The 26,957-nt window shown below is 35.7% G+C and overlaps 1 protein-coding gene across 1 annotated transcript in view; it reads left to right on the plus strand.

Annotated features, from left to right (window-relative positions):
- The window catches only part of LOC134845157 (FERM, ARHGEF and pleckstrin domain-containing protein 2-like), a 55,732-nt gene extending 41,860 nt beyond the window's left edge, over window positions 1-13,872 (plus strand). Inside the window, exons 10-17 of the mRNA XM_063862037.1 lie at window positions 5,215-5,304; window positions 5,804-5,937; window positions 6,706-6,796; window positions 7,180-7,479; window positions 8,081-8,317; window positions 11,087-11,497; window positions 11,785-11,892; window positions 12,332-13,872. Coding sequence (XP_063718107.1) covers window positions 5,215-5,304; window positions 5,804-5,937; window positions 6,706-6,796; window positions 7,180-7,479; window positions 8,081-8,317; window positions 11,087-11,497; window positions 11,785-11,892; window positions 12,332-12,520 — 1,560 coding nt within the window. The 3' untranslated portion in view covers window positions 12,521-13,872. The remainder of the gene's footprint in view (window positions 1-5,214; window positions 5,305-5,803; window positions 5,938-6,705; window positions 6,797-7,179; window positions 7,480-8,080; window positions 8,318-11,086; window positions 11,498-11,784; window positions 11,893-12,331) is intronic.
- Window positions 13,873-26,957: the final 13,085 nt, after the last annotated feature.

Below are 26,957 nucleotides of genomic sequence, written 5' to 3' on the forward strand. Positions count from 1 at the left end.
CTTGACTGATTCACTTTCTCAAGCTCCGTCAATTTTTTCTCTTTAAAACAAAATTCGCCAAGGTTGGAAAATTTCAAAAAGTTGTACCCCCTATGAAAACCAAACGAAGATCTCAAATCTTCAGACTCGTACCACCCAGTGTCGGTTTTGAGACCAGCTGTCAACATTTTGGAATTTTCCCACCCTTTTCGCCCTTGATTCATCCCACCCTTACAATTTCTATCCAAAGCCGATCAGCAACCTGGCTTTTGTCCGATGCATTCAACAACTACATCTTTTTTCATTTTTGATTGTTTTTATCAGCGACGGTTTTAACCAAGAAAGGCTTACAAATAGTTCAGTCTTAGCCGCTATTGATTTATCAAAAGAATTTGACATATTGAACTATCGTACATTCCTGGATCTTCTTCATGGCATATAGCGGACCAGAAAGCTAATTAAAAGGTTGTCGAACTACCTGAGTGGGCCTCAATGAAAAACAATGCTCACTATATTGTTCACTATTTTCACTATATTGTGCTGTTCCACATTCGATCCGAATGTGAAATTGAACATCGCTAGGCAGTCCCTCGAGAAGCATCTCAAAATATTTGGTGTCTTCATTGACGCCTCCCTAATTTTCGCTGAACATTGAAACCGAACATCCGCTAAAGCCGCGCGTAGGATATCGATCTTAAAGGCTTCATCTGGTACTTCTTGGGGACAGTCCAAGGAAAGTTTACTGTTCACTTTTAAACTTTGGTTTCAAGACCATCAAAAACCAATTTCAAATTACGCGAGCCCTGCCTGGTCCCACGAGTAAAATATCTTTAACAAACTGAAAATAGATCAAAAGGCTGCTTTCTGTATGATAACGATGCACAAAAATGAGCGCTGTAAAAAAAATTATTCAAATTGTAAATTTTTTATATGGATCACCACCATCTAAAATTGATACTATCCTGTCCGAAACTAATACCCTATGCCATTCTTAAATTATAGTGAACGAAGTTTTTTCTTCAACAATTTTAAATAGCCTCAAACGCAAATAAACTTTTGTAGCAGGCTATACAGACGCACCACCCCTGAAATCTTACCACTGAAGAATTCCTCCCCGTTCCACTACGAGAACCCTTTCGATTTTGCTCGTTTTGTGAATCTTTTTGACTTTTCTCGAAAACTAACCTCTCAAATCTGATATTGTGAGTTCAATGGAGATTACGGGAAAGTAGAAATTCCCCTGCATCACCGAGTTTTCACAAAGTTTTTGGCACCAAAATTTATCACCTTCGGAAATGTCAAATTTTTGATTTTTTGACCGTTTTTCAAACTTTTCTCGAGAACTACCCTCCCAAATCTAAGTTTTTGGGTTCAATCGAAACTGCAGCTTGCGTGGATCGCTTCTGCATAATCTGCTACACTTTTTTTTACACAAAAATCTATGGTTCTCGAAAACGTCAAACTTTTGATTTTTGACCGTTTTTTGGACTTTTCTCGGTTGAATAGGTTTAGTCGAAACAATAGGTTGTTGAAAGCTTACTTTTATAATTGTCTATGTGCAGTTTGCTCAAGATAAAAGTCCTCAAAGCTGAGTTTTTGGGTTCCATCGAAATTAAAGGCTGCATGAATCTCTTCTGCATAAGCGGCTAGGCCCTATTTTTTCACACAAAAGGCTTTGATTCTCGGAAATTTCCATTTTTTGATTTGTTGGCCGTTTTTTGGACTTTTATCGCTAACTGTTCTGACAAATCTGATATTATAGGTTTAATAGAAACAACAGGTTGTTGAAAGCCTGCCTTTGTAATGGTCTATGCGCAGTTTGTTTAAGAAAAAAGTAGCGGCCTTCAAACAAGTCAAAGTTTTGAAACTGACAGTTTGTTTTGTACACTTTGACTTTACGCGAAAACGACCGTGCAAATTCTCAGGTTGTCTTTGAGAGGTTAATTCAAGAAACCCAGTTTTGGGATTTTTCTCTGATTAAGCGACCACAACCTGCTTTTTACAGAAAAAATTTATGGATTTTGGAAAATCTTTTGACACTTTTTTAAAACTGTTGACCGTTTTTTCGAATTTTTTTGTTTTCTTTTTAAATTTACGAAATCAAATCTGAGATGAAAAGTTCAATTGAATGAACTGGTTGCAATAATTGTTCCAGAAGTAGCGCTGGTTCCTTCATTTTTTGCAAGAGAAAGGTTATCTTGGGAAAATTGATTATCTCAAAATTTTTTTTATTCTTTTCACTTATTTTAGTAGAGAAACAACTAAGGTTTTGGGCTGAGTCCAATTTTTGAAATCACATGGATCGTACCGGATCAGTGTAGCAAGTTCATTCAATACTTAGCTTGTACCTCCATTTTTAAATGGGTCCCTAGTTGTTTTTGATCGAGATACATTAAAATTTTGATTCGCCCAGTCTGAACATTCAAAAAAAAAACCTTTTATGATCGTATTGTATCGTTTTTATGTTTCTGTTGTACTGTTTTTTATGTTTGTGTATATTGCAAGTGGTAGAAACAACAGATTGTTGAAAGCCTGCCTTTGTAATTGTCTATGCGCAGTTTGTTTAAGAAAAAAGTAGCGGCCTTCAAACAAGTCAAAGTTTTGAAACTGACAGTTTTTTTTGTACACTTTGACTTTACGCGAAAACGACCGTGCAAATTCTCAGGTTGTCTTTGAGAGGTTAATTCAAGAAACCCAGTTTTGGGATTTTTCTCTGATTAAGCGACCACAACCTGCTTTTTACAGAAAAAATTTATGGATTTTGGAAAATCTTTTGACACTTTTTTAAAACTGTTGACCGTTTTTTCGAATTTTTTTGATTTTTCTTAAAATTTACGAAATCAAATCTGAGATGAAAAGTCAATTGAATGAACTGGTTGCAATAATTGTTCCAGCAGAAGCGGTGGTTCCTTCATTTTTTGCAAGAGAAAGGTTATCTTGAGAAAATTGATAATCTCAAAAAAAAAATTATTCTTTTCTTTTATTTTAGTAGAGAAACAACTAAGGTTTTGGGCTTAGTCCAATTTTTGAAATCACATGGATCGTACCGGATCAGTGTAGCAAGTTCATTCATTACTAAGCTTGTACCTCCATCTTTAAATGGGTCCCTAGTTGTTTTTGATCGAGATACACTAAAATTTTGATTCGCCCAGTCTGAACATTCAAAAAAAACTTTTTTATGATCGTATTGTATCGTTTTTATGTTTCTGTTGTACTGTTTTTTTTATGTTTGTGTATATCGCAAGTGGTGCGAAGGTCAGCTTCGCCTCTGCGTAAGACAGCCAATTCTCGGAGCGCTTATTCGTACGTACGAATGAAAAGCTTAGAGTGGCATCAGAAATGAGGGTTTTCACCATGAAACTGTAAATCATAGCCAAAACTTTGTCGACCCGCTTAGTTTGTGCCATACGAACAGTATCGAATCTAAGTGGCGAAATGCAAAATAAGCGTCATTGTGGAACGAGTTGCGCCCAAGTGGATTCGTATCTAGTCGAATTTATGTGGAGAGAGCGTCAAAACGTAAAAAACTGTAATCCATTAGCCCAAATTATAAAAAAAACTGCTCATTTTCGACCGACCCCATGAGCTTGCTTTCTATATTATTTAATAACTGAGTTAATTATATGTTGGTTTTGAGTTTTGCTTTTAATTTGAAATTTCTGACTACTTTCTTTTTGGGCGGTTTAGGTCATAAAATCCTCAAATTCTTGCAAATTTCTATCTTAAATTTTGTAAGAACTGTGAAGGATCCTTTTCATCTGTTTTTAGCCAAATTTGACGGCAAAGTTTTTATATTAGGAGTTAATTATTTCGATATTCTTTAGATCATCTTTGAAATGGAATTATGTGATCATGATAGCGGCTCTTAAACGTACAGCACTCGTCTTCATAAGTGCCTGTCTGGTATCAGTTATTTCTAAGTCTATTTTCATTTACCGGGATCGGAATAGGTTAATTCGTCAATTTTGTGCAGTGTGCAGAATTGTCAATTGTACTCAATTTCAATTCGAATCTCCCGAACGAACGTTACCTTTTTGAAATATCTTTTGGGAATAAAGACGAGAGATAATTCAAAATTACATTAGTGCTAGTTTAATATGTATCGTATGAATTTTTGTGGCCTTTCATGAATTTTTGTGACCAATGCTGTCAATTCAATTTTTGCTCAAATGTTAAATTAACTTGCCATAAACAGTTGCTCTTTTTGCTTAGTATTTGGTCAAAAGTGTAACTAGTGATAATATATTCGCCAATTTCCGGTTTTTTTTCTTCATTTTCTTGGTTCTTTTTCGCCTCTCTAACTCTCTGGAGAGTCAAGTCGTAAGCAGCTACTACCTGATAGTAATTTCGGCATAGCGCATAGCGGTAAGTTGTATATATTTCAGACCTGCTTTCTTCTTTTCACTTTAGAGGAGTAGCTAAAACTGTTCTAAATTGGGACGAGCTGTGATTGAAATAGTGATTCTGCTACTTTAATTCCCTTTTACCGGTTCCTGTCTACTACCATAACCGAACTACTTCTTAATACTAGCAAAGGATAAATCCCTTCAAGGAAAAAGGAAATAAATAAATGAGAGGTAGTGTTGCTCTTTTAGCTTTAAACGTGCTCCGACCAAAGAAGTAAATAATATTAAGTTTTGCGGACTAAAAGAGAAAGTTGTTTACTTTTACTTGTTTTGCCATGGTATGGTATGGAAGCTGTTGTGTGTGTTCTGCTACAGAACCAGTAGGCTTAATGTCAGGGACACCCCTTGAATATTCCCTCATTGCTTCCTGAATACATAGTGTGTCTGCGTATACAAATGCAAGGACTGAATGATTGTGTTGTTTAGCTGAGCTCTGTCTATTTATCATTCTGAAATCCTGCCCTGTTTCACTTTTTCATGCACAATGCCGCAGACAGCGCCGCCGCCACGTAATGCAACCGTAACGCAACCTCATTTATGCCGAAAACACTATTTGTAGCTAAATTTAACCCCTGCCTGTTAATCTGTGTCAAGAAGGCTTTGTTGAAAATCTGCGAGAAATGCATAAAAATGCAGTTTATGACCCAGTAAATTAAAAATAAATCAATAATTGATGTTCTAATTTACATATTCCAAAAATATGGAGCAATAAAAACAATCTGATTGTCAAACTCATGGTTTTGGAGGGTTTCAAGTGAACCAGCTCCAACATAGTTTAGGCAATGAAATTAGATTGAATAGTTGTTATTTGTGTGTGTGTGTGTTTCAGAAGATCATCGCGGGCAAGTCCTACTACCTGGCCAAAGAGATAGTGTCGACTGAGAGGACGTACCTGAAGGACCTCGAGGTCATCACTGTGGTGAGTGGAAAATAAATTTTTGCCGCAAAATTTATTAACATCGAGGAGCTATTGACTCAAAGTGACTTATACCTCGGTCAATTCTTTTAGCTCATATAGATATTTGTATCAGACCTGAAACGAAATAATTTCGGGGGGTGGCACTTCTTTCCGTCACGGATTTGAACCCCTAGCCCTCACTACCTAAAGCTTCCCCCTTTGGAAATGATTTACGACATACTTTCTTGCCCTCCGACCCTAAAATTTTCCTAAAGCGCCAATATGTACCAATTTTGAGGAGCACGCGCCCAAAAAATGCGATTTTTGTGTCAAACTTTAAGAAAAACTCCCAAATTTGCTTACGGCGAAGAAAGTTTTTTCAAGCTAGAATCCTTATGGTGTTTTCAGAGTGCGCGGAAGATCGATCTAAAAAGTCAACACATTTTTTTGAAAATGCGCCCCTCGAGAAAATCCTAGATCTGCCCTTGATATGGGTAGAATTGAGTTGTGTTTTGTGTAGGGGTTCCGTAAGGCTGTGCAGAGCAGTGGCAGTATGGCTGGTATAAGTGAGCTCAACTTCTTCAACTGCTTCTCGGACATCGCCGACTGCCACTCCTTCTTCCTCAAAGAGATCGAGAACAGAATCAACATTTGGTACACAATACTCACACATTCTATCTCAATACTCAGCAAATCAATACTCACACACATTGTACTTTCCACGCATTTGTTCAATAAAAAGGGGCCAGAAGCTCAGATTTTGGTCTTTTATCAAAGTATTGGACGATAATTTGCTTGTTTTTGGCAAGCGTTACACACTAGTACATATGTGTGTATGGACGCTGTTGACACTTCAATAAAGAGAGGCTCGGCTATCGAATATTGATATAGTTCAATAATATCTGGTGACGAATTGTGACGAAGAGGTGGCCACTCTTCCCCCTTTTTAATCCGCCACCGAAACTACACTTCATTTTTCAAAGCCTTTTCTATACAACGTCACGTGGTTTTTAATTGACAATAGTCAGGAAAATGGAACCCTCTAATTACGTCTTAATGATACCTGATCCCATAGAATGATTTTATTATAATTGGCTGTGATTAAAGATAGCTCACGCTCTACAAGAGTAACTTGGAATGGATGCCCGATTTTCCCCGCCAATGAACGTCGGAGTCTTTTTCTGTTACACTCCGCACCTCATTTTACATTGACCTCTATGGCCCTCAATCTTTGATTCTAGGCCGTTAAAACAATACGTAGATGGCAATGAACTGAGCAATGTTATTTTTTGTTCACTCTCCTCTTCTGTTTGACGCAAGAACAAAATGTAAACAAATCTTCATTTTAGTACAATGCGGGGGGTAACAGAAGTACCTAATGTGAAATGCAAAATGTCTAATGTGGTTTTCGTGTGGTTCCAGGGACGGTGGTTCTAAGAGCACCAATGCGCCTCTGAAGGGGGATTACCAGAGAGTGGGAGACATCCTCATGCGACATGTCAAAAATATATCCGTGAGATCATTCACCCCCTTACTCAATCTTTTCCCTAATCCATCTTTACTCTCCCTGTTTGGTTTGGTCGATGATACAGTAAGACCTTATTTCGAAGCATGATATGTTTAAAAAAAAACTGAACAATACAAGCTTTTTATTTTGGAAATCTTAGTTTAAACCATAGGCTGTAAACGTAACATCAATTAACAGAAGTCAGGACATCACAGTGACGTTTCTTAAAATTAAATCTAATAACTTTTACTAAAAGGAAACATAAAATGTTATTGTTTTAATAAATTAAAATTTGAAACATGATCATCCAAGAATCTCATCTTATCATCAAATGAAAGACAATATTTCTGAGACTGGTTTTCAAAATGCAAGCACTGTTTTTTGTTCAGGCTCCCTATGAGTTGTTCTTGTCTCGCCAAGTGGAAATAATGGCCGAACTGGAATCGAATGTAGAGAGATCAGCCAAGTTTGAGGAGTGCTTCAAGGAGTTCGAACAGCAGAAGATTTGCTACCTGCCCTTCACCGCTTTTCTACTCAAGCCATCGCAGAGACTACTCCATTATGAGTTCATGATGAAGAAACTGCTGCAGTTTTACCCCCCTGAGCACAGGGATTATGCCGAGTGCAAAATGGCAATGGAATATTTGACTCCGTTGATTCAACTGACCAATTCGTCTCTCGTGCAAATGGTAAGATCGATGAGTCATCACTTTGATGAAATTTCTGATGTACCAATTGGTCCATTTTCTGTATCATATCATTACAGTTTAACGAATTTCCAATGATTCAGGTTTTATGAAGCAAGGTGGGCGTTAGAAAAAAATCATGTAGTGCATCTTTGAAATCTTAGAATTTTTGACGATAGAATCAATCGTACAAAAGTTCTGTGAGTATTCTAAGATGAAAGAAATAGTTTCGAAATAATACAAGCTAACAGACAATTAATTGGTACTAAAGGAATACAGAATATCTATCAGCGAGCATAAATTCGCAATGACATTGATTGTCAAGTTACTCAAGCAAGGTATATTTATTGATTAGGAGATGACTAGTTTAAAGCTCAAACAAAAAGGTTAAATTTTTTCTTTTTAGAATTTAACTCTTTGAAAAAAGATGCAGCTCATGATTTTTTTAGAAAGTTATCTCCACTCTGAAACTCGACGTTTCAAATTGAGTTTGATTGCGTTTAATACTTTTGTATTCGTATTGATATGCCCCACCAGCATTTGAGATTTTGAGCTGTTTAAGTTGATGAGAAATTGATCGTGTCTATCTGATGTGTATTTGCAGGAGCACAATCAGAAACTAGCAGAACTGCAACGAGACCTGTTAGGAGTGAAGAACCTGCAGAGCGAGGACAGGAGACTGGTGCGGGAGGGGTCTCTGTACAAGCAGAGCAAGAGCAGGAACAGATACCAGCAGAGGATGTTCTTCCTCTTCTCCGACACTCTCCTCTACAGCAGTCTGGGAGTCACTTCCACCAACCAGTTCAGAGTGCATGGCAGGATAGACCTCATCAATTGCAGTGTGAGTGTACAGCTACAGACACGGGGCATAGAAGTTGCATTTTTTAGTTTTCAAGCGATGAAATGAACGAAAATCCGTTCACGTTTCTGCCGTATTCGCTACTACTACAAAATATTCATGGTAGAAATTTCGACATATGAAGGATGAGAAACTGTTTGTTTACACAAGCAAAGCTTGTATGATAGTATGAACTCTCTTTTTTTTCCAACCTAAATCGCAAATATTAGTGTTTATTTTGAATGTGTTCTGTTATTGCAGTATGTGCATAAGATCAATAACCAGCTATTAAGTACAGCCAATGCTAAGGATATTAACACAGAATGTTATAATACAAATAACATTTTAGCTTCAAGGTATCATGGATCTCTAGCGTAGGGAGGTAAGGTAGGGAAGGAGAAATGCAACAAAATAAGAGGGTTTGAACCTAGGCAGGGTCGTATGTTTAAATGAACTTTTTCGTATACTAGTTAAAATGCGTCCGCTCTATAAATTGCGGCATGTTAGTTGGTAAATTTCTTGTTTTTTCAAATTGACTGGTAAATTTCTTGTTTTTTCAAATTGACTGGTACTGCTAATGCGTCTTAATTGGCTTGCGTCCCCTAGCAATTATTCAGACTCATAATTGGCGTGCGTCACTTAAGAAATTATGAAGACTCAAAGGGTTACTCATTCAGTCTTTCCCAGTAGCGCTATCGGTCATTTCTGCTTGTGTATGTGAAGTGCAACTTCGCCTCTGCGTAGAATATAGCAGGATGAAAAAACCTATAAAAATTGTCCCAAGGGGTCCTCTTTGGCCATTTAATTAGAGGGCGTCAGAGAAAATCCCCGTAAACAGCCGAAGCAGTTGAAACGTTGGACTTCAAAAGTTTTCGTTGAAAAACTATGGACCTAAGCTAGTCATCCATGTAGGTGTACCTTCACATAAGTAAGAACTAAAACCTTTGTTAAGCTCTTAGACAGTAAAATGCCGAAATCTGAGTTAATTTTTATTTCATAGCTGAATTGTTTTTGTATTCTTTTGAAGCTAGGGGAAAACTAATATGAGAGCCTATCTTAAATATAAGCTTTCCCAAGAATTTTTTAAGTCCAAAGTTTCAAAATGCTTCTGTTCTCTCATTAAATGGCAAAACGACTATTTGAAAACCACTTTTCACAGTTTATTCATCGGGCTATAATCTAATAAACAGGTTCACCCAGTTTATAGCGCAAGCTAGTTGTAGCAAGCGTTGTGTAATAAATAGTACGGCTATTCTTTTTTCCCCACCCTAAGTCGCAAATTTTAGTGCCTTTTTTGATAGCACCTTTATGGATTTCGGATAGCATGTGCTTTGACATCCTATTAGTAATAAGTAAACACTGTTAATGCGTTTTTAACTCATCAAGTCAACCGAAAAAGCTAATGGTTTTAAACAACAGTACAATAATTAAAACTATATTTCGTAAAACCTCCGACTCAAAATATCTCGCAGTTTTTTGAAATGCCTAATTGAAACATAATTTGGCTCTTTGCTGCCCATTTTTTTACATGCAAAGTTACTGTGGATGCCTTTAGTGCCCTATACTCAGAGTTATTACCGGCAAAACTTGTGTCTATTTATATTGGTGGGACTTTTGCTGCATAGCATTGGCAATTTAGCTGCTTTATTGGTGGCTAGTGTTTAAGAGTCGATGAACGTAGTTGAGACTCTTATATAGTTCGCGATGATTTTTTCAGGAAGTCTTAAATTTTTTACAGGCTCAAACTTCTTTTTTCGCGGTTCGACTTATGATTTCTTTTTAAGTTCAGTTCATTTCCATTGTTAAACACATCAAACAACGAAAGTGTAAATGTCAAGAAAAACGTGGTCGACTTACTTCTAGTTTCGAAAGTGGAATTTATTTATCGAATTTACCAGCGAAATGAAATTTTACCCATTGATCCAGTTTTCTCAAGTTGGGCTAAATTTATCAAAAAAAGTGTCAATCATTAGGTGTTCTAAAAATTCAAAGAGTTGTAAGGTCATCTAAGTTCGAAAGCTGAGATTTTTTCAAAAAATTAAGTCCATATAATTTTTTTTACTTGCGTTCATTGACTCTTTTCTACCTGTCTGTCTGTCGGCTATGTTACCAAATTTTCAAGGGACCCTGGAGTAGATGCGAGAGTCAGCAAAAGTTTTCATTTTCAAGGCTTAATTTTACGTTTTCCTTTTTTTTTTTTACTGTTAGTGTTTGTCGCCTTCTCGCTTGTTTGCGAAGCACAGCTTCGCCTCTGTGTGTCAAAATTTCAACTATGAATCTCCATTAGTTGACGGCAGAACGGTGAAATCGGCTGACCGGTGAGATAATTTTCATTCATTTCATCGATTGAAAACTAAAAGTTGCAAATCGTGACTGTTGTTAGAACTAATGAGTGTCCAATTTTTGCTCGTAAAGACTTCACAAAGTTGTCAGCTTGTCGAAGACACCTCAGAATTTTCCATGGCAGGCGTCCTTGAAATGATAAATTGTTTTTAGGCTAGTTTGAATAAGTTCAGGAATGTTTTTAAATTGCAATCAGAAAATTAATAAATTGGTGACACGTGACATAATTACAGCAATATCATTCAACGTCAATGCTCATCAAGCGAGTTAAAGCGAATAGCGACTTAAGGGTTTCTTTTTATGGTGTTCCATCTCTGTTGCTAGTTATTGTACCATTTATTGATTTACTTTCGGGATGTTTTTGATGAGATAATTGTAAAATTTTCCTATGAGTTTAGCTCTTGAAATCAATGTGATCCTCTCTTTAAGGTCTCTGAAGAAGGTGACGCAGACAATGCTTTCACATTCACTCTGTACTTCAAAGCGGACTCGAGTGTAGTCCTCGCCGCCAGTTCAGAGAAAGAAAGAGACCTCTGGATCAACGATCTCAGAGACTCCATCCAGCACTGCAGCGAAAACAACATAATGCCTCAATCACTAGTCATAGACTCATCAGTGACTGGCGATGGGGCTAAAATGGGTGGGGGTATCCACTCGCCACGTGAGGGGGGACAAGGAATTGAGGGGGGTATGGCCAGTGAGACTCAGGAGTCGGAGGAGGAGGGTCCGAGTAGCAGTGGACCTGACAAGGTGTCCTATCATCGTTCTAATACGACGATGCATGTGTGCTGGCACCGACAGACTAGTGTGTCGATGAATGATCACATCAAGAGTGTCCATGTAAGTCAACCTCATTCATCATCTCTGTATTACAGAGAAATGTTTTTTCATCTCTGCGTTTTATATTTTCACTGTTTTCTAAACTTTTATACAACGTTTCAAGTCCAATTTTGATTGCAGGTTACTGTGTTTAGTCATTTTATTGTTAGCTTGAATTGAGGATCCCTCGATGAGTTTATTTAAATTTGGCAGAAATTTGATAGATGTACCGTAAAATACTCGGTAACTGGTGGATTTGGTTCCCACCATAAGTTAGTGTTTGTTGAGGGTGTGACTGTATGTTTTAGAACCAGTTGAGTGGCTATCTGTTGAGGAAGTTCAAGAACAGCAACGGGTGGCAGAAACTGTGGGTCGTATTCACCAACTTCTGCCTCTTCTTCTATAAAACATACCATGTGAGTCTTCCTCGAAAAATACTGTATAAACTAGGGTGTATAGATCTGAAGCTTATCTAACTAATCTCAGCGTGTGCTATTCAGGGCAACTGTTAGTAGACCCTCATGCTTTTGTTAGTTGTCCTTTTCGATGAGTACTTTTTGATGAATTTATTTTATATTCTGTCAATGAATGTATTTAACTATCCGAAAAATGATTTTCTTTTTCTTTAGCTGCTCTCTGGATTCAATAAAAAGAGATCAAATAATTCAGAACTGATTTCGGAGGATCTAAATGTTTATTTTTTTCCAAATCTTAAAGATCAGTTCTGTTTGACAAATATGGTATTTATGTGGGAAAAATGTAAGTAGTTCCGTGTTTTTTACTAAGTTTGTCTCATAAGCAAATGTCTCAAAACTTTATGCACCGACTTTGTTGATTAGTTAATTTGATTTACAGGATGATTTCCCCCTGGCCAGTCTGCCCCTGTTGGGATATTCTATCACGATGCCAGAGGCAGCAGACAACATCCAGAAGGACTACGTGTTCAAACTCCAGTTCAAAACACACGTCTACTTCTTCCGAGCCGAGAGCCAGTACACATTCAACAGATGGCTAGAAGTCATCGGCTGCGCCACCAACTCATAAACAAACTATCAAACCAATGAAAAGCAACTAAAACAGAAATTGAGAAAATAAATTCTCCTCAAAGTGAGTCTTTCGAAAAAAAGCAAATACGAACCTCTTAACTCCTAATTTTGTATTGTGTTGTAGATAAAATTAAGTTTGTATTGCATTGGATGAATTATGTTGAAGCCATCGTCTAAATTATTTCCTTTTTTTAAACAAGTTATATCGTATTTTTTGATGTTTTGTTTGTCCTCCGATATCTGCTGCGCTGCTTACTTATTTGTCAGTAATTTGTTGTTTTTCGTAAGGGTATTGTTTTTAATTGACACGACTGTTTCTTTGGTAGACAGACAATAAGTCGTATATAAGACGTAGTCTATGTCCATCCAACCCATTGTCAGTGTTTTCGTACATTATTTTCTAGAAACAAATCTGAATTATCGCCAATTCGTGTGTTGTTGAAGAACCCAATAAAACAATTAATATTTAATTTTGTTGATACATCATACCTTCAAGATTATTAAGATGATTTTGGTGCTAAAACTTGTCTGATGATAAGAAAATCTGAAAGTTGCGAGTTTTAATCAATGTAAATGTTAACTCAAGAAAAGCGTCCAAACGAAACCCGAGTTTTTTCTTTTCTGATAATGTTTTAGATGTTTTTTTTTAATTGAGAGCAGTAATTAACGTTTAGATTAGTTTCATTTTTATAGATTTGCATAACTTCAAGTTACTGTTTTGTCTCATGGGTTTGTCAGTTTAAGTTTTGTAATGAAATTTCAATTTGTATTCAAATAAATGATTTAAAAATTCCCTTGCCAAAGACTGAATATTTTATTATAACGTTGATGCACAAATTTTCAAAGTAAAAGTCATAAAGGGGCTATTGTATGTTTTAAAGCTCTGGTTTCATGCGAGATCTTTGTCCAGATTTTGAATTAAAGTTTTATTAACAACTTTCATCCAATAACTTAGTTACGCTTGCGAGCGTTAGTGTATTAGTACAAACCTTTTTTCTAACCTAACTCGCAAATAAAACTGTTCATTATTTGGTGGCAAAGTGGTCATTATTTTGTGGCCTTTTTGCTATAATCACGATTTGTAGCATTGGAAATTTCATAGCATCAGCTCGCTGCTTTATTTGAGGCTAGTGTTTGTGCTTAATTCTCTAGGTCGTCGAATCCGAGACCTAGCCGAATGTTTAGAAATCGCGGCTTATTCTTATTTTTAGTGCACTTTTTAGAGCTGATTTTTGTCGTGTTCTTGCTATTGTTTGCGAAGCGTAATTTCGCCTTCGTGTTATAAGATAGAGCTTTGAAGTGTTCGTGAATTAAGTTAATTTCGACATTTATTTGTATAGGTAGTTGGTAATTTACTTTTTTTTCCAGGAAGTGTTTTGATAAAAATTTAGCGAATTTTGGCCTCAATTGATATCAATAAACGTAAGGTTTCTATTGTTCGTGTTTAAGAGTAATGAACATAGTGAGTGCTCTTAAATAGTTCGTGCTTATTTTTTTTTGTTTTTTTTTTTCAGGAAACTTTCACGCTCAATTTTGATTTTTCGCGGTTTGACGTGTGATTTTTTTAAAAGTGCATTTCCATTGTCAAAAGGAAGGCAAACTCCACTATCGAACAGCAAAAATAAAAAGGTCATGAAAAATGTGATTGACTTCTTATTTCGAAAATGGAAATTAATTATCAGATTTCCCGGTGAAATAAAAGTTTTACCTATTGATCCAGTTTTCTCCAATTGGGTTAATTGCAACAAAAAATTAACCATTATAAATTGTTTTGAAAATTCAAAGAGCTTTAAAACCATCTAATTTTTAAATCGAAATTCAAAACTTGAATATTTTTGAAGAAATAAGTCAGTTTCTGTTTCAGTTTCCTTGCGTTTATTACTCTTTTCCAACTGTCACTTGGCTATGTTTATTAAGAGTCAATGAACGTAGTGGAGACATTTTTATAGTTCTTGATAACTTTTTTCAGTAAAAGTAAATTTGATTTAATTAAAGTTTGGCTTTCTCCCTGTTTGATTTTTGGTTTCTGTTGAAGTACAAATCATCTCTTTTGTTAAAGGAACGCAAACTCAACTATCGAACAGCAAGAATGTAAAGATCAAGAATAACGTGATCGACTTTTAGTTTCGAAAGTGGATTTTGATTCTTAGATTACCCAGCTGAATGAAAAGTTTATTAATCCAGTATTCTCAAATTGAATTACTTATATCAATAAAAAATCGATCATAAGAGATTTAAGGCTATACAAAAAGTTTATTTTCAGATCAACTAATGTACACCCAATTTTATCGGTTTAGTTTCTCATTCATGAATTTTATTCAAATGTCTAGCAACTGTTCTAACTCTCCTTCTCGACATGCTGTTCCTCAAAATAAACATCATATGAGACAAACTTAGTAAAGTTTCGGTAGACCTAGTTTTCGATATTTTTAGCCATTCATCTCCTGCTTTGAACACGAAGCAAATCAGTTAAACATTTTCACATTAATTTCGTTTCAATTGTTGTGAACAACCAAACGTTACCCACTTTTTTATCGGACGTTATGAAAAAAACCTTATCCAGTTATTTGATATCTCAGAATTTGTCAAAAACTGTTAGGGAGCGATCTATTGCTGCTTGAATCGTTCCAAAATTTCAATTTCTTTGGCTTCTATATTTTAGCCAAAAATAATCAACACCGTACACTTCCAACCATTGGAAACCTAATCAAATTAAAACCCTTTTATCATAGCGCATTTTTCGTTTATGACCGTTTAAAAGAAAAAAATGAAAGAACATATTTCAAATTTGACACCAGTAATATCAAAATTTGAAGCGAGAAAAAATTGTGGTCTTTTAACTTAAGACAGTTAAGCGCTACTTTATGCCAATATTTTTTCAACAAACATTGTGTTGTAATTTTTTTTGATCTAAAGCGAATGAATATATGAAACAATGAAACTTTGAAAGAATTTAAATTGCTCTGAAAAAAACTAAAAGAAAATGACTAAATTGGAACATGGTTGAAATAATGTAATTATTTAGAGAATTCGATCAAATTGTCATCAATTTTTTCAATGACCTTGTGTGCTTCGATTAACTAAACAGAAAACTTTTTCAATGAAAGAGCTAACTAATGCTCTCAATTTTTGAATAAATATTCTGTTTCAATATTTTTGACCTCGTGCGAATCAGCATCTTTGACTGAATTCTAAAGGTTCTGCAAATGATTTAAATAATAATGACTAAAACTCTGCGCAACACATTGGAATGGACAAATAAAAAAGGGGTTGAAATGATGTAATTAATTCGATTTAAAATTTTATCGTACAAGGATCCAATGTCTTTAATAACGAAAATAAAGTTAAATTAAAAGAGCTACAAAACGATTGTTGTTCAGATGTTTTTGAGTTTTTGGCCGAAAACAACTCTCGAAGGGTTTGTCAACACCCAATCCCATCCTAGCGTCTCATTATATTGACATGTCTTTGGATTAAGTTGCTAGTAGATGGTTTTTATAAGGCAAGTCAAAATATTGCAGTTAGTACGTTCATCAGGAGTCTGCCTACATTTTTTAAACAAATAAGCAGTTAAGTATTTTAATTTCGACAATTCCAAAAAACATTAAAAAACAAAATGAACATGACTGAGTTTTTAAAACGATGAAACCCCTATGTATTATCAGTTTTATGAGTCTGATAATCAGTTTTATGAAGAAGGAAAAAAATCAAATTTTTCAATGAAGCCTATTTTTGGAGCTTTCGAATAGCCGTCCATAGGTTGTGCTAAAATAACTTTGGCTACTAAATATTTTTAATTGCTGGGGTTCAGGATTCTTGCCAAACCACTCAGTGTCGAACTTCTTATTTCTAGAAAAACAAAGCTTGTAGGTAAAACCTCTTTTTTTGAATTCAACTAACAAAACAGAAATTATTTTTAATATAATAGTTAGCACATGATTGAACTCTCAACCATCTCCAAGTCAAAATTCTGACATTTTAAAAAAAAATATGAGACTTGCTCAAAAAGCAGCCTAATAAATGCGTATTACGCCAAATTTTTTGCCAAAAGATTAGAAAGCTAATTGCTCGAAGGTTAGTAACACAGTTATTAGGTCCTGTACGGGAGAAAAGCTTAGATACACCAGCGGATTTAAAAGGGGCGTCCCCCTCCGCTCAGGGATTTGACCCCTGCCGACCCATAGGGTCCCCTCTTTGTACTATTTTAAGATATCAATTTTTGGGTTACGGACCCTAAAATTTTCAAAAGGCGACTTCAGCGCCAATATATACTAATTTCGAGGGGGGAGCGCGCGCCGAAAAAAATGTGATTTTTCGGTCGAAGTTTTCCAAAAAGTGCCCAAAAATATCTTTTTCACTATCAAATCTCTCGAAGATTTTGATAAAATGGGTCTTTTAAAACTGCAGGCTGCAGGGACAACGAACAAGTAGTGTCCCTTTTTCTGGGTTCCAGCAGTTGTTGTTTAAAGATTTTCTATAGCGAGCAGTGCAGGCTAGGTGGTTCGATTGTTAATAACGGGAAATAGGACATTGGCAACGGCAGTTATAGTTGTTCCTTTTCGCTGATTTTTCAAAGACATTTCTTACATAATTATTTTCAGAAAAGCCATTTTTGTGCTCGCAACATGGTATAGGCGGTCATCATTTTCTGATACTTCTGTTGCGCGACACTGTGTTTGATATTTCATGCAGACTTGTTTCAGTAAATTACACATGATTCTGTAAATTACTAAATGTCACACACACTGTTAAATCATACAATACTTAGTTTAAAAAGTTGATTTTCAGGACACCCAGAATTTTTGTTGGGCAAAATGTCGGGAGCTAAATCCTGCAATTTAAAACTTGCAATCTTGCAAATTTTAAATGAAGGACTAAGAGAACTTATTTAATTCCCATCAAGGACGCCCCCTCTCAGGGTTTCGACCCCCTGCCGACCCAAAGGGTCCCCCCTTGTACTATTTTGAGATGTCCATATTTAATGACGGACCCTAAAAAATTTCTAAAGGCGCCTTAGGCGCCAATATAAACTAATTTCAAGGGGGGAGCGTGCGCCGAAAAAGTGTGATTTATCGGTCGAAGTTTTCCAAAAAGTGCCCAAAAACGCTTTTTTGGCCTGTTTTTTGAAAAAGTTGCCTGCGGCGCACACAATTTGGTCAATATAGGTCAATATGGTCAGACAATTTTTTTTGTCTTTATAGTGATTTGGGAGAGCTCAGAAAATCAATTTGGTCTACCTAAAAAAAGGTCGAAAAAAATTTCAAATTTTTTTTTAAAATCCGGCCCCCTCGATAAATTCCTAGATTCGCACCTGCTTGAACGTGAACCAATGGAAAACGAAACTGTGAATTACTTAAAATACAAAAAGTTCCTAAAAAACGCAAACTTTCCAAATAATGCCTAAAACGCGCTTTTCGGCCTGTTTTTTCAAAAATTTGCCTGCGGCGCAGAAAATTTGGTCAAAAAAGGGTCTTTATAGTGATCTGTGAATGCTCAGAAAATCAGTTGTATTGATCTAAAAAAGGTCGACAAAATTTTCGAAAATTTTTGAAAATCCGCCCCCCCCCCCCCCCTCGAGAAAATCCTAGATAGATCCACCCCTGTTCATAACCATGTTTTTCAACACGTAAGCAGCAAGAAATTGCACCAACTTTTTTTGGTCTAAGCAATATCTGTGTTTCTAACACGTAGTAAAATTGGGAGGAACTTCGAACTGACTTATTTTTTCAAGCAGAATTACACATGTTAGTTAAAATTCAAGCTGGTTAAGGGATTTTCTATTTCGAGGCCATTTAGTCGTAGTTTGAGCTGCAATAAAAAGATACATTTTACTGCGGTGTCAAGAAAAAATTGTAATTTTCGCTTTTGTATTGTAATTATGAAAAATCGTCAGACGCCATGCGCCATAAAATAGTTTTATTATCTTATGCGTCCATAACCAATAAGATACCACTGGGTAAAATCGCGGGCTTGACCATTTCAATATTCGATTTTTTTTAGTATGAAGTCTCGTTTTTCCAACCTAAGTCGCAAATATTAATGTTCATTTTGAAAGTGTTCATTTTGATGAAAAACCAGCTATTGATAACAGCCAATGTTACGGATATTGACACAGACTATTATATAAGAAATAGCACTTTAGCTTTAAAATATCATGGATCTGTAGCGTAGAGGTAGGGAAGGAGACCCGAAATAAAATAAGAGGGTTCATACCTGGGCAGGGTCGGATTTTTTAATGAACTTTTTCGTATACTATACTTCCGCTCTATAAGTTGAGGAAGGTTAGTTGGTAAATTTCTTTTTTTTTTTCAAATTGACTGGTACTGCTCATAATTGGCGTGCATCCTTTAAGAAATTTTGTTGACTCAAAGTTTTACTCATTCAGTTTTCCCCAGTAGCGTTATCGGTCTTATTTTTGCTTGTGTATGCAAAGTGCAACTTCGCCTCCGAGTAAACTATGGTTTGCCTTTTCGGTGGAGTTTTCCATTCAAAATACATGTTTTGTTTGTGAGAAGTAGTGGTATTTTTTCAAAGCACCGTGATTAGGTTACGAATGGAAAATGTAATATCTTTGAAGTTTTGAATTTCCACTCAATTTCTCAGTCGACTAAGTTATTTTCATTTGTCTGCTCTAAATGATTTTTGCTCAGATGATTAAGTTTCATTATGGAGCAGATAAGCAATGTTGAGATGAGAACAAGTATCGTGATGTAAGTTGTTGCTTATCTGGTATGGAACACACGTCAAAAACTCAAACAAAACGAGAACTTTTTTCAATTTGTTTTCTTTGATTGTTCCAGGAAAGATATTGCACTAGTTTTTCAAATATTACACCAGATTTACAAATATGGCACGTAAACAGATTGCAAACTTGTGTTTCATCTTATCATTCATACCTCTGAACAAGCCAAATCGAAAAAAAACTATAATGCATTCTTTCCAGAAAAAAATTGTAATACTTATAATCAAAAAACTGCTTTGGCGAATCTTGATATACACAAACCGCAGAAGAATTACAATTTTTTTGATCTGAAAAGATTCCATGCTTGCAATAATTTATTAGTTTTCTACTGAACTATAACTTATCAAACAATTTCGAGCTTGAAAGTATAGTACAGATCCATTGTCGTCCAATTGTTGTAGTCGTGTCTATTCAGGGAAGGAAACTGCTTGCATTTGAGATTCTATCCTTTTTTTCCGACCTTAATCGTTTTAGATTTCGGTAAAGAGACCTCGCAGAGCACTTTTATGCTTTTGTAGTCGTCGCACTTGGTGTCCCAAACAACGTTGCCGTGGCTCGTTACGCAGTTCTCTTTGTTCCCTAGGAAATTGGGGTCTTTTTTGCCCCAGAAACTTTTGGTTATGGGAATGAAGTCTGAGAAGCTAACGTAGCTCGTCTGAAATGAAAGCATTTTTCTTACTTCAAGTCAGCTACTTTTAAACGAAAGTCAATTTTTCGATTTCAAATAGGAATATCTCAAAAGGGAGGTAATAACGTGTTTTTAAAAATAACTAAAATAAGAAGACTGATTGATATTGTCGGTGGAATTTTGCTTGATTTTGTAAGTAAACACCACTAGGCAGCCTTTGAAGTCTTTATGGTCATCTCCCAATAGAAGTTTGTATTTGTAATTGCATTAAGCATTTTTAGGTATCTCATATGGTATCTCTGAAAAAAATGTCATTATGATTTTCACCTTGCTGGACAAATGTCGGTAATTCTGGTCCCCCTTGGACAGATAGCCGTCAATAGCAATGGTTGTTTTGACCCTGACGTAGCCAATCCAGAAATCCTGTTTGCCTTTTGGCTCATTTCCCATGTAGACTTCCCTCAATGAGCGTAACTCTGCGAGTGAAGTTGGCTCCACTACTTTGCCCTTCCTGTTAAAAGTCAAGGAAAATATCACGGAAACAAATGTTACTCAATGAAATTTAGTGCTTCTGATACGCTTGAGTATAATTTTCTCATTAATTGTGATTTTTTCAAAATGAGTTTTTCAAAAGTAGCAAATATTTGTGGTAATCAATGCTGCAAAAAAACTTAATATCAGTTGCCAAGAGTGCATTGTCAGGTACAGTTTAGATCTAATATAGCGCATAAATCGATCTTCTGAACTTATGATATGATCCGTAGAGACTGAAACATAAAACTCACATGGTGTTTTCGCACAATAGTTTAGCCTTGAAGAAGTTCTTGAAGGTGTCATGAGACAAATGGTAGCACTTGTCGGTTATGTTCTCAGCCTTGCAGAAGTATTGGGGACACTTGGTGTGTGGACCACAATCGGGACAGGCCGAAGTAGCCACTCCCAAACAGAGCAGCACTCCTAATGTTGACACAAGCAACATGTTCACTTTTTATGCTCAAATATTGCTTTAATTTTGGCAAAAAAGAGCCCTAAGAATTGCTATATTACAATTGACTCGGTAGTAAAATTGGAAAAATTCAAAAACTTTATGCCAAGTATGAAAATTGGTATAAGCTTTTATAAGGAAACAAATGTCCCGAAAATCTGCGAGTTGAAAAAATAGGAACAAAACAAATGTCAAATTTGATGTACAACATGTGCACCTAGCTTATATTTGAAGCGATCAAATTAAAACCCTTTTATCATAGCGCCTTTTTCGTTTATGGCCGTTTAAAAGAAAAAAATGAAAGAACATATTTCAAATTTGACACCAGTAATATCAAAATTTGAAGCGAGAAAAAATTGTGGTCTTTTAACTTAAGACAGTTAAGCGCTACTTTATGCCAATACTTTTTCAACAAACATTGTGTTGTAAATTTTTTTGATCTAAAGCGAATGAATATATAAAACAATGAAACTTTGAAAGAATTTAAATTGCTCTGAAAAAACTAAAAGAAAATGACTAAATTGGAACATGGTTGAAATAATGTAATTAATTAGAGAATTCGATCAAATTGTCATCAATTTTTTCAATGAACTTGTGTGCTTCGATTAACTAAACAGAAAACTTTTTCAATGAAAGAGCTAACTAATGCTCTCAATTTTTGAATAAATATTCTGTTTCAATATTTTTGACCTCGTGCGAATCAACACATGAGCATCTTTGACTGAATTCTAAAGGTTCTGCAAATGATTTAAATAATAATGACTAAAACTCTGCGCAACACATTGGAATGGACAAATAAAAAAAGGGGTTGAAATGATGTAATTAATTCGATTTGAAATTTTATCGTACAAGGATCCAATGTCTTTAATAACGAAAATAAAGTTAAATTAAAAGAGCTACAAAACGATTGTTGTTCAGATGTTTTTGAGTTTTTGGCCGAAAACAACTCTCGAAGGGTTTGTCAACACCCAATCCCATCCTAGCGTCTCATTATATTGACATGTCTTTAGATTAAGCTGCTAGTAGATGGTTTTTATAAGGCAAGTCAAAATTTTGCAGTTAGTACGTTCATCAGGAGTCTGCCTACATTTCTTAAACAAAAAAGCAGTTCAGTATTTTAATTTCGACAATTCCAAAAAACATTACAAAACAAAATGAACATGACTGAGTTTTTAAAACGATGAAACCCCTATGTATTATCAGTTTTATGAGTCTGATAATCAGTTTTATGAAGCAGGAAAAAAATCAAATTTTCAATGAAGCCTATTTTTGGAGCTTTCGGATAGCCGTCCATAGGTTGTGCTAAAATAACTTTGGCTACTAAATATTTTTAATTGCTGGGGTTCAGGATTCTTGCCAAACCACTCAGTGTCGAACTTCTTATTTCTAGAAAAACAAAGCTTGTAGGTAAAACCTCTTTTTTTGAATTCAACTAACAAAACAGAAATTATTTTTAATATAATAATTAGCACATGATTGAACTCTCAACCATCTCCAAGTCAAAATTCTGACATTTCAAAGAAAAATATGAGACTTGCTCAAAAAGCAGCCTAATAAATGCGTATTACGCCAAATTTTTTGCCAAAAGATTAGAAAGCTAATTGCTCGAAGGCTAGTAACACAGTTATTAGGCCCTGTACGGGAGAAAAGCATAGATACACCAGCGGATTTAAAAGGGGCGTCCCCCTCCGCTCAGGGATTTGACCTCTGCCGACCAATAGGGTCCCCTCTTTGTACTATTTTAAGATATCAATTTTTGGGTTACGGACCCTAAAATTTTCAAAAGGCGACTTCAGCGCCAATATATACTAATTTCGAGGGGGGAGCGCGCGCCGAAAAAAATGTGATTTTTCGGTAACCCAAAAAATCCCTTTTTCTGGGTTCCAGCAGTTGTTGTTTAAAGATTTTCTATAGCGAGCAGTGCAGTCTAGGTGGTTCGATTGTTAATAACGGGAAATAGGACATTGGCAACGGCAGTTATAGTTGTTCCTTTTCGCTGATTTTTCAAAGACATTTCTTACATAATGTTTTTCAGAAAAGCCATTTTTGTGCTCGCAACATGGTATAGGCGGTCATCATTTTCTGATACTTCTGTTGCGCGACACTGTGTTTGATATTTCATGCAGACTTGTTTCAGTAAATTACACATGATTCTGTAAATTACTAAATGTCACACACACTGTTAAATCATACAATACTTAGTTTAAAAAGTTGATTTTCAGGACACCCAGAATTTTTGTTGGGTAAAATGTCGGGAGCTAAATCCTGCAATTTAAAACTTGCAATCTTGCAAATTTTAAATGAAGGACTAAGAGAACTTATTTAGTTCCCATCAAGGACGCCCCCTCTCAGGGTTTCGACCCCCTGCCGACCCAAAGGGTCCCCCCTTGTACTATTTTGAGATGTCCATATTTAATGACGGACCCTAAAAAATTACTAAAGGCGCCTTAGGCGCCAATATAAACTAATTTCGAGGGAAGAGCGTGCGCCGAAAAAGTGTGATTTATCGGTCGAAATTTTCCAAAAGGTGCCCAAAAACGCTTTTTTGGCCTGTTTTTTGAAAAAGTTGCCTGCGGCGCACACAATTTGGTCAATATAGGTCAATATGGTCAGACAATTTTTTTGTCTTTATAGTGATTTGGGAGAGCTCAGAAAATCAATTTGGTCTACCTAAAAAAAGGTCGAAAAAAATTTCAAATTTTTTTTTTAAATCCGGCCCCCTCGATAAATTCCTAGATTCGCACCTGCTTGAACGTGAACCAATGAAAAACGAAACTGTGAATTACTTAAAATACAAAAAGTTCCTAAAAAACGCAAACTTTCCAAACAATGCCTAAAACGCGCTTTTCGGCCTGTTTTTCAAAAATTTGTCTGCGGCGCAGAAAATTTGGTCAAAAAAGGGTCTTTATAGTGATCTGTGAATGCTCAGAAAATCAGTTGTATTGATCTAAAAAAGGTCGACAAAATTTTCGAAAATTTTTGAAAAACCGCCCCCCCCCCCCTCGAGAAAATCCTAGATAGATCCACCCCTGTTCATAACCATGTTTTTCAACACGTAAGCAGCAAGAAATTGCACCAACTTTTTTTGGTCTAAGCAATATCTGTGTTTCTAACACGTAGTAAAATTGGGAGGAACTTCGAACTGACTTATTTTTTCAAGCAGAATTACACACGTTAGTTAAAATCCAAGCTGGTTAAGGGATTTTCCATTTCGAGGCCATTTAGTCGTAGTTTGAGCTGCAATAAAAAGATACATTTTACTGCGGTGCCAAGAAAAAATTGTAATTTTCGCTTTTGTATTGTAATTATGAAAAATCGTCAGACGCCATGCGCCATAAAATAGTTTTATTATCTTATGCGTCCATAACCAATAAGATACCACTGGGTAAAATCGCGGGCTTGACCATTTCAATATTCGATTTTTTATAGTATGAAGTCTCGTTTTTCCAACCTAAGTCGCAAATATTAATGTTCATTTTGAAAGTGTTCATTTTGATGAAAAACCAGCTATTGATAACAACCAATGTTACGGATATTGACACAGACTATTATATAACAAATAGCACTTTAGCTTTAAAATATCATGGATCTGTAGCGTAGAGGTAGGGAAGGAGACCCGAAATAAAATAAAAGGGTTCATACCTGGGCAGGGTCGGATTTTTTAATGAACTTTTTCGTATACTATACTTCCGCTCTATAAGTTGAGGAAGGTTAGTTGGTAAATTTCTTTTTTTTTCAAATTGACTGGTACTGCTCATAATTGGCGTGCATCCTTTAAGAAATTTTGTTGACTCAAAGTTTTACTCATTCAGTTTTTCCCAGTAGCGTTATCGGTCTTATTTTTGCTTGTGTATGCAAAGTGCAACTTCGCCTCCGAGTAAACTATGGTTTGCCTTTTCGGTGGAGTTTTCCATTCAAAATACATGTTTTGTTTGTGAGAAGTAGTGGTATTTTTTCAAAGCACCGTGATTAGGTTACGAATGGAAAATGTAATATTTTTGAAGTTTTGAATTTCCACTCAATTTCTCAGTCGACTAAGTTATTTTCATTTGTCTGCTCTAAATGATTTTTGCTCAGATGATTAAGTTTCATTATGGAGCAGATAAGCAATGTTGAGATGAGAACAAGTATCGTGATGTAAGTTGTTGCTTATCTGGTATGGAACACACGTCAAAAACTCAAACAAAACGAGAACTTTTTTCAATTTGTTTTCTTTGATTGTTCCAGGAAAGATATTGCACTAGTTTTTCAAATATTACACCAGATTTACAAATATGGCACGTAAACAGATTGCAAACTTGTGTTTCATCTTATCATTCATACCTCTGAACAAGCCAAATCGAAAAAAAAACTATAATGCATTCTTTCCAGAAAAAAATTGTAATACTTATAATCAAAAAACTGCTTTGGCGAATCTTGATATACACAAACCGCAGAAGAATTACAATTTTTTTGTTCTGAAAAGATTCCATGCTTGCAATAATTTATTAGTTTTCTACTGAACTATAATTTATCAAACAATTTCGAGCTTGAAAGTATAGTACAGATCCATTGTCGTCCAATTGTTGTAGTCGTGTCTATTCAGGGAAGGAAACTGCTTGCATTTGAGATTCTATCCTTTTTTTCCGACCTTAATCGTTTTAGATTTCGGTAAAGAGACCTCGCAGAGCACTTTTATGCTTTTGTAGTCGTCGCACTTGGTGTCCCAAACAACGTTGCCGTGGCTCGTTACGCAGTTCTCTTTGTTCCCTAGGAAATTGGGGTCTTTTTTGCCCCAGAAACTTTTGGTGATGGGAGTGAAGTCTGAGAAGCTAACGTAGCTCGTCTGAAATGAAAGCATTTTTTTTACTTCAAGTCAGCTACTTTTAAAAGAAAGTCAAACTTTCGATTTCAAATAGGAATATCTCAAAAGGGAGGTAATAACGTGTTTTTAAAAATAACTAAAATAAGAAGACTGATTGATATTGTCGTTCGAATTTTGCTTGATTTTGTAAGCAAACACCACTAGGCAGCCTTTGAATTCTTTGTGATCATCTCCCAATAGAAGTTTGTATTTGTAGTTGCATTAAGCATTTTTAGGCTATGGTATCTTTCTGAAAAAAATGTCATCATGATTTTTACCTTGCTGGACAAATGTCGGTACTTCTGGTCCCCCTTGGACAGATAGCCGTCAATAGCAATGGTTGTTTTGACCCTGACGTAGCCCATCCAGAAATCCTGTTTGCCTTTTGGCTCATTTCCCATGTAGACTTCCCTCAATGAGCGTAACTCTGCGAGTGAAGTCGGCTCCACTACCTTGCCCTTCCTGTTAAAAGTCAAGGAAAATATCACGGAAACAAATGTTACTCAATAAAATTAAGTGCTTCTGATACGCTTGAGTATCATTTTCTCATTAATTTTGATTTTTTCAAAATGAGTTTTCAAAAGTAGCAAATATTTGTGGTATTCAATGCTGCAAGAAAACTTAATATCAGTTGCCAAGAGTGCATTGTCAGGTACACTTTAGATCTAATATAGCGCATAAATCGATCTTCTGAACTTATGATATGATCCGTAGAGACTGAAACATAATACTCACATGGTGTTTTCGCAGAATAGTTTAGCCTTGAAGAAGTTCTTGAAGGTGTCATGAGACAAATGGTAGCACTTGTCGGTTATGTTCTCAGCCTTGCAGAAGTATTGGGGACACTTGGTGTGTGGACCACAATCGGGACAGGCCGAAGTAGCCACTCCCAAACAGAGCAGCACTCCTAACGTTGACACAAGCAACATGTTCACTTTTGATGCTCAAATATTGCTTTAATTTTGGCAAAAAAGAGCCCTAAAATTTGCTATATTACAATTGACTCGGTAGTAAAATTTGAAAGATTCAAAAACTTTATGCCAAGTATGAAAATTGGTATAACCTTTTATAAGGAGACAAATGTCCCGAAAATCTGCGAGTTGAAAAAATAGGAACAAAACAAATGTCAAATTTGATGTACAACATGTGCACCTAGCTTATATTTTTTCGTGTTCATCTATCAAAAACACTAGTTTAGTCACCGTGATCTACTGTAAGTGGGTTATCTGTGAGAAAC

This window comes from Symsagittifera roscoffensis, chromosome 4 (assembly GCF_963678635.1).
Source record: "Symsagittifera roscoffensis chromosome 4, txSymRosc1.1, whole genome shotgun sequence".
NCBI lineage: Eukaryota > Metazoa > Xenacoelomorpha > Acoela > Convolutidae > Symsagittifera > Symsagittifera roscoffensis.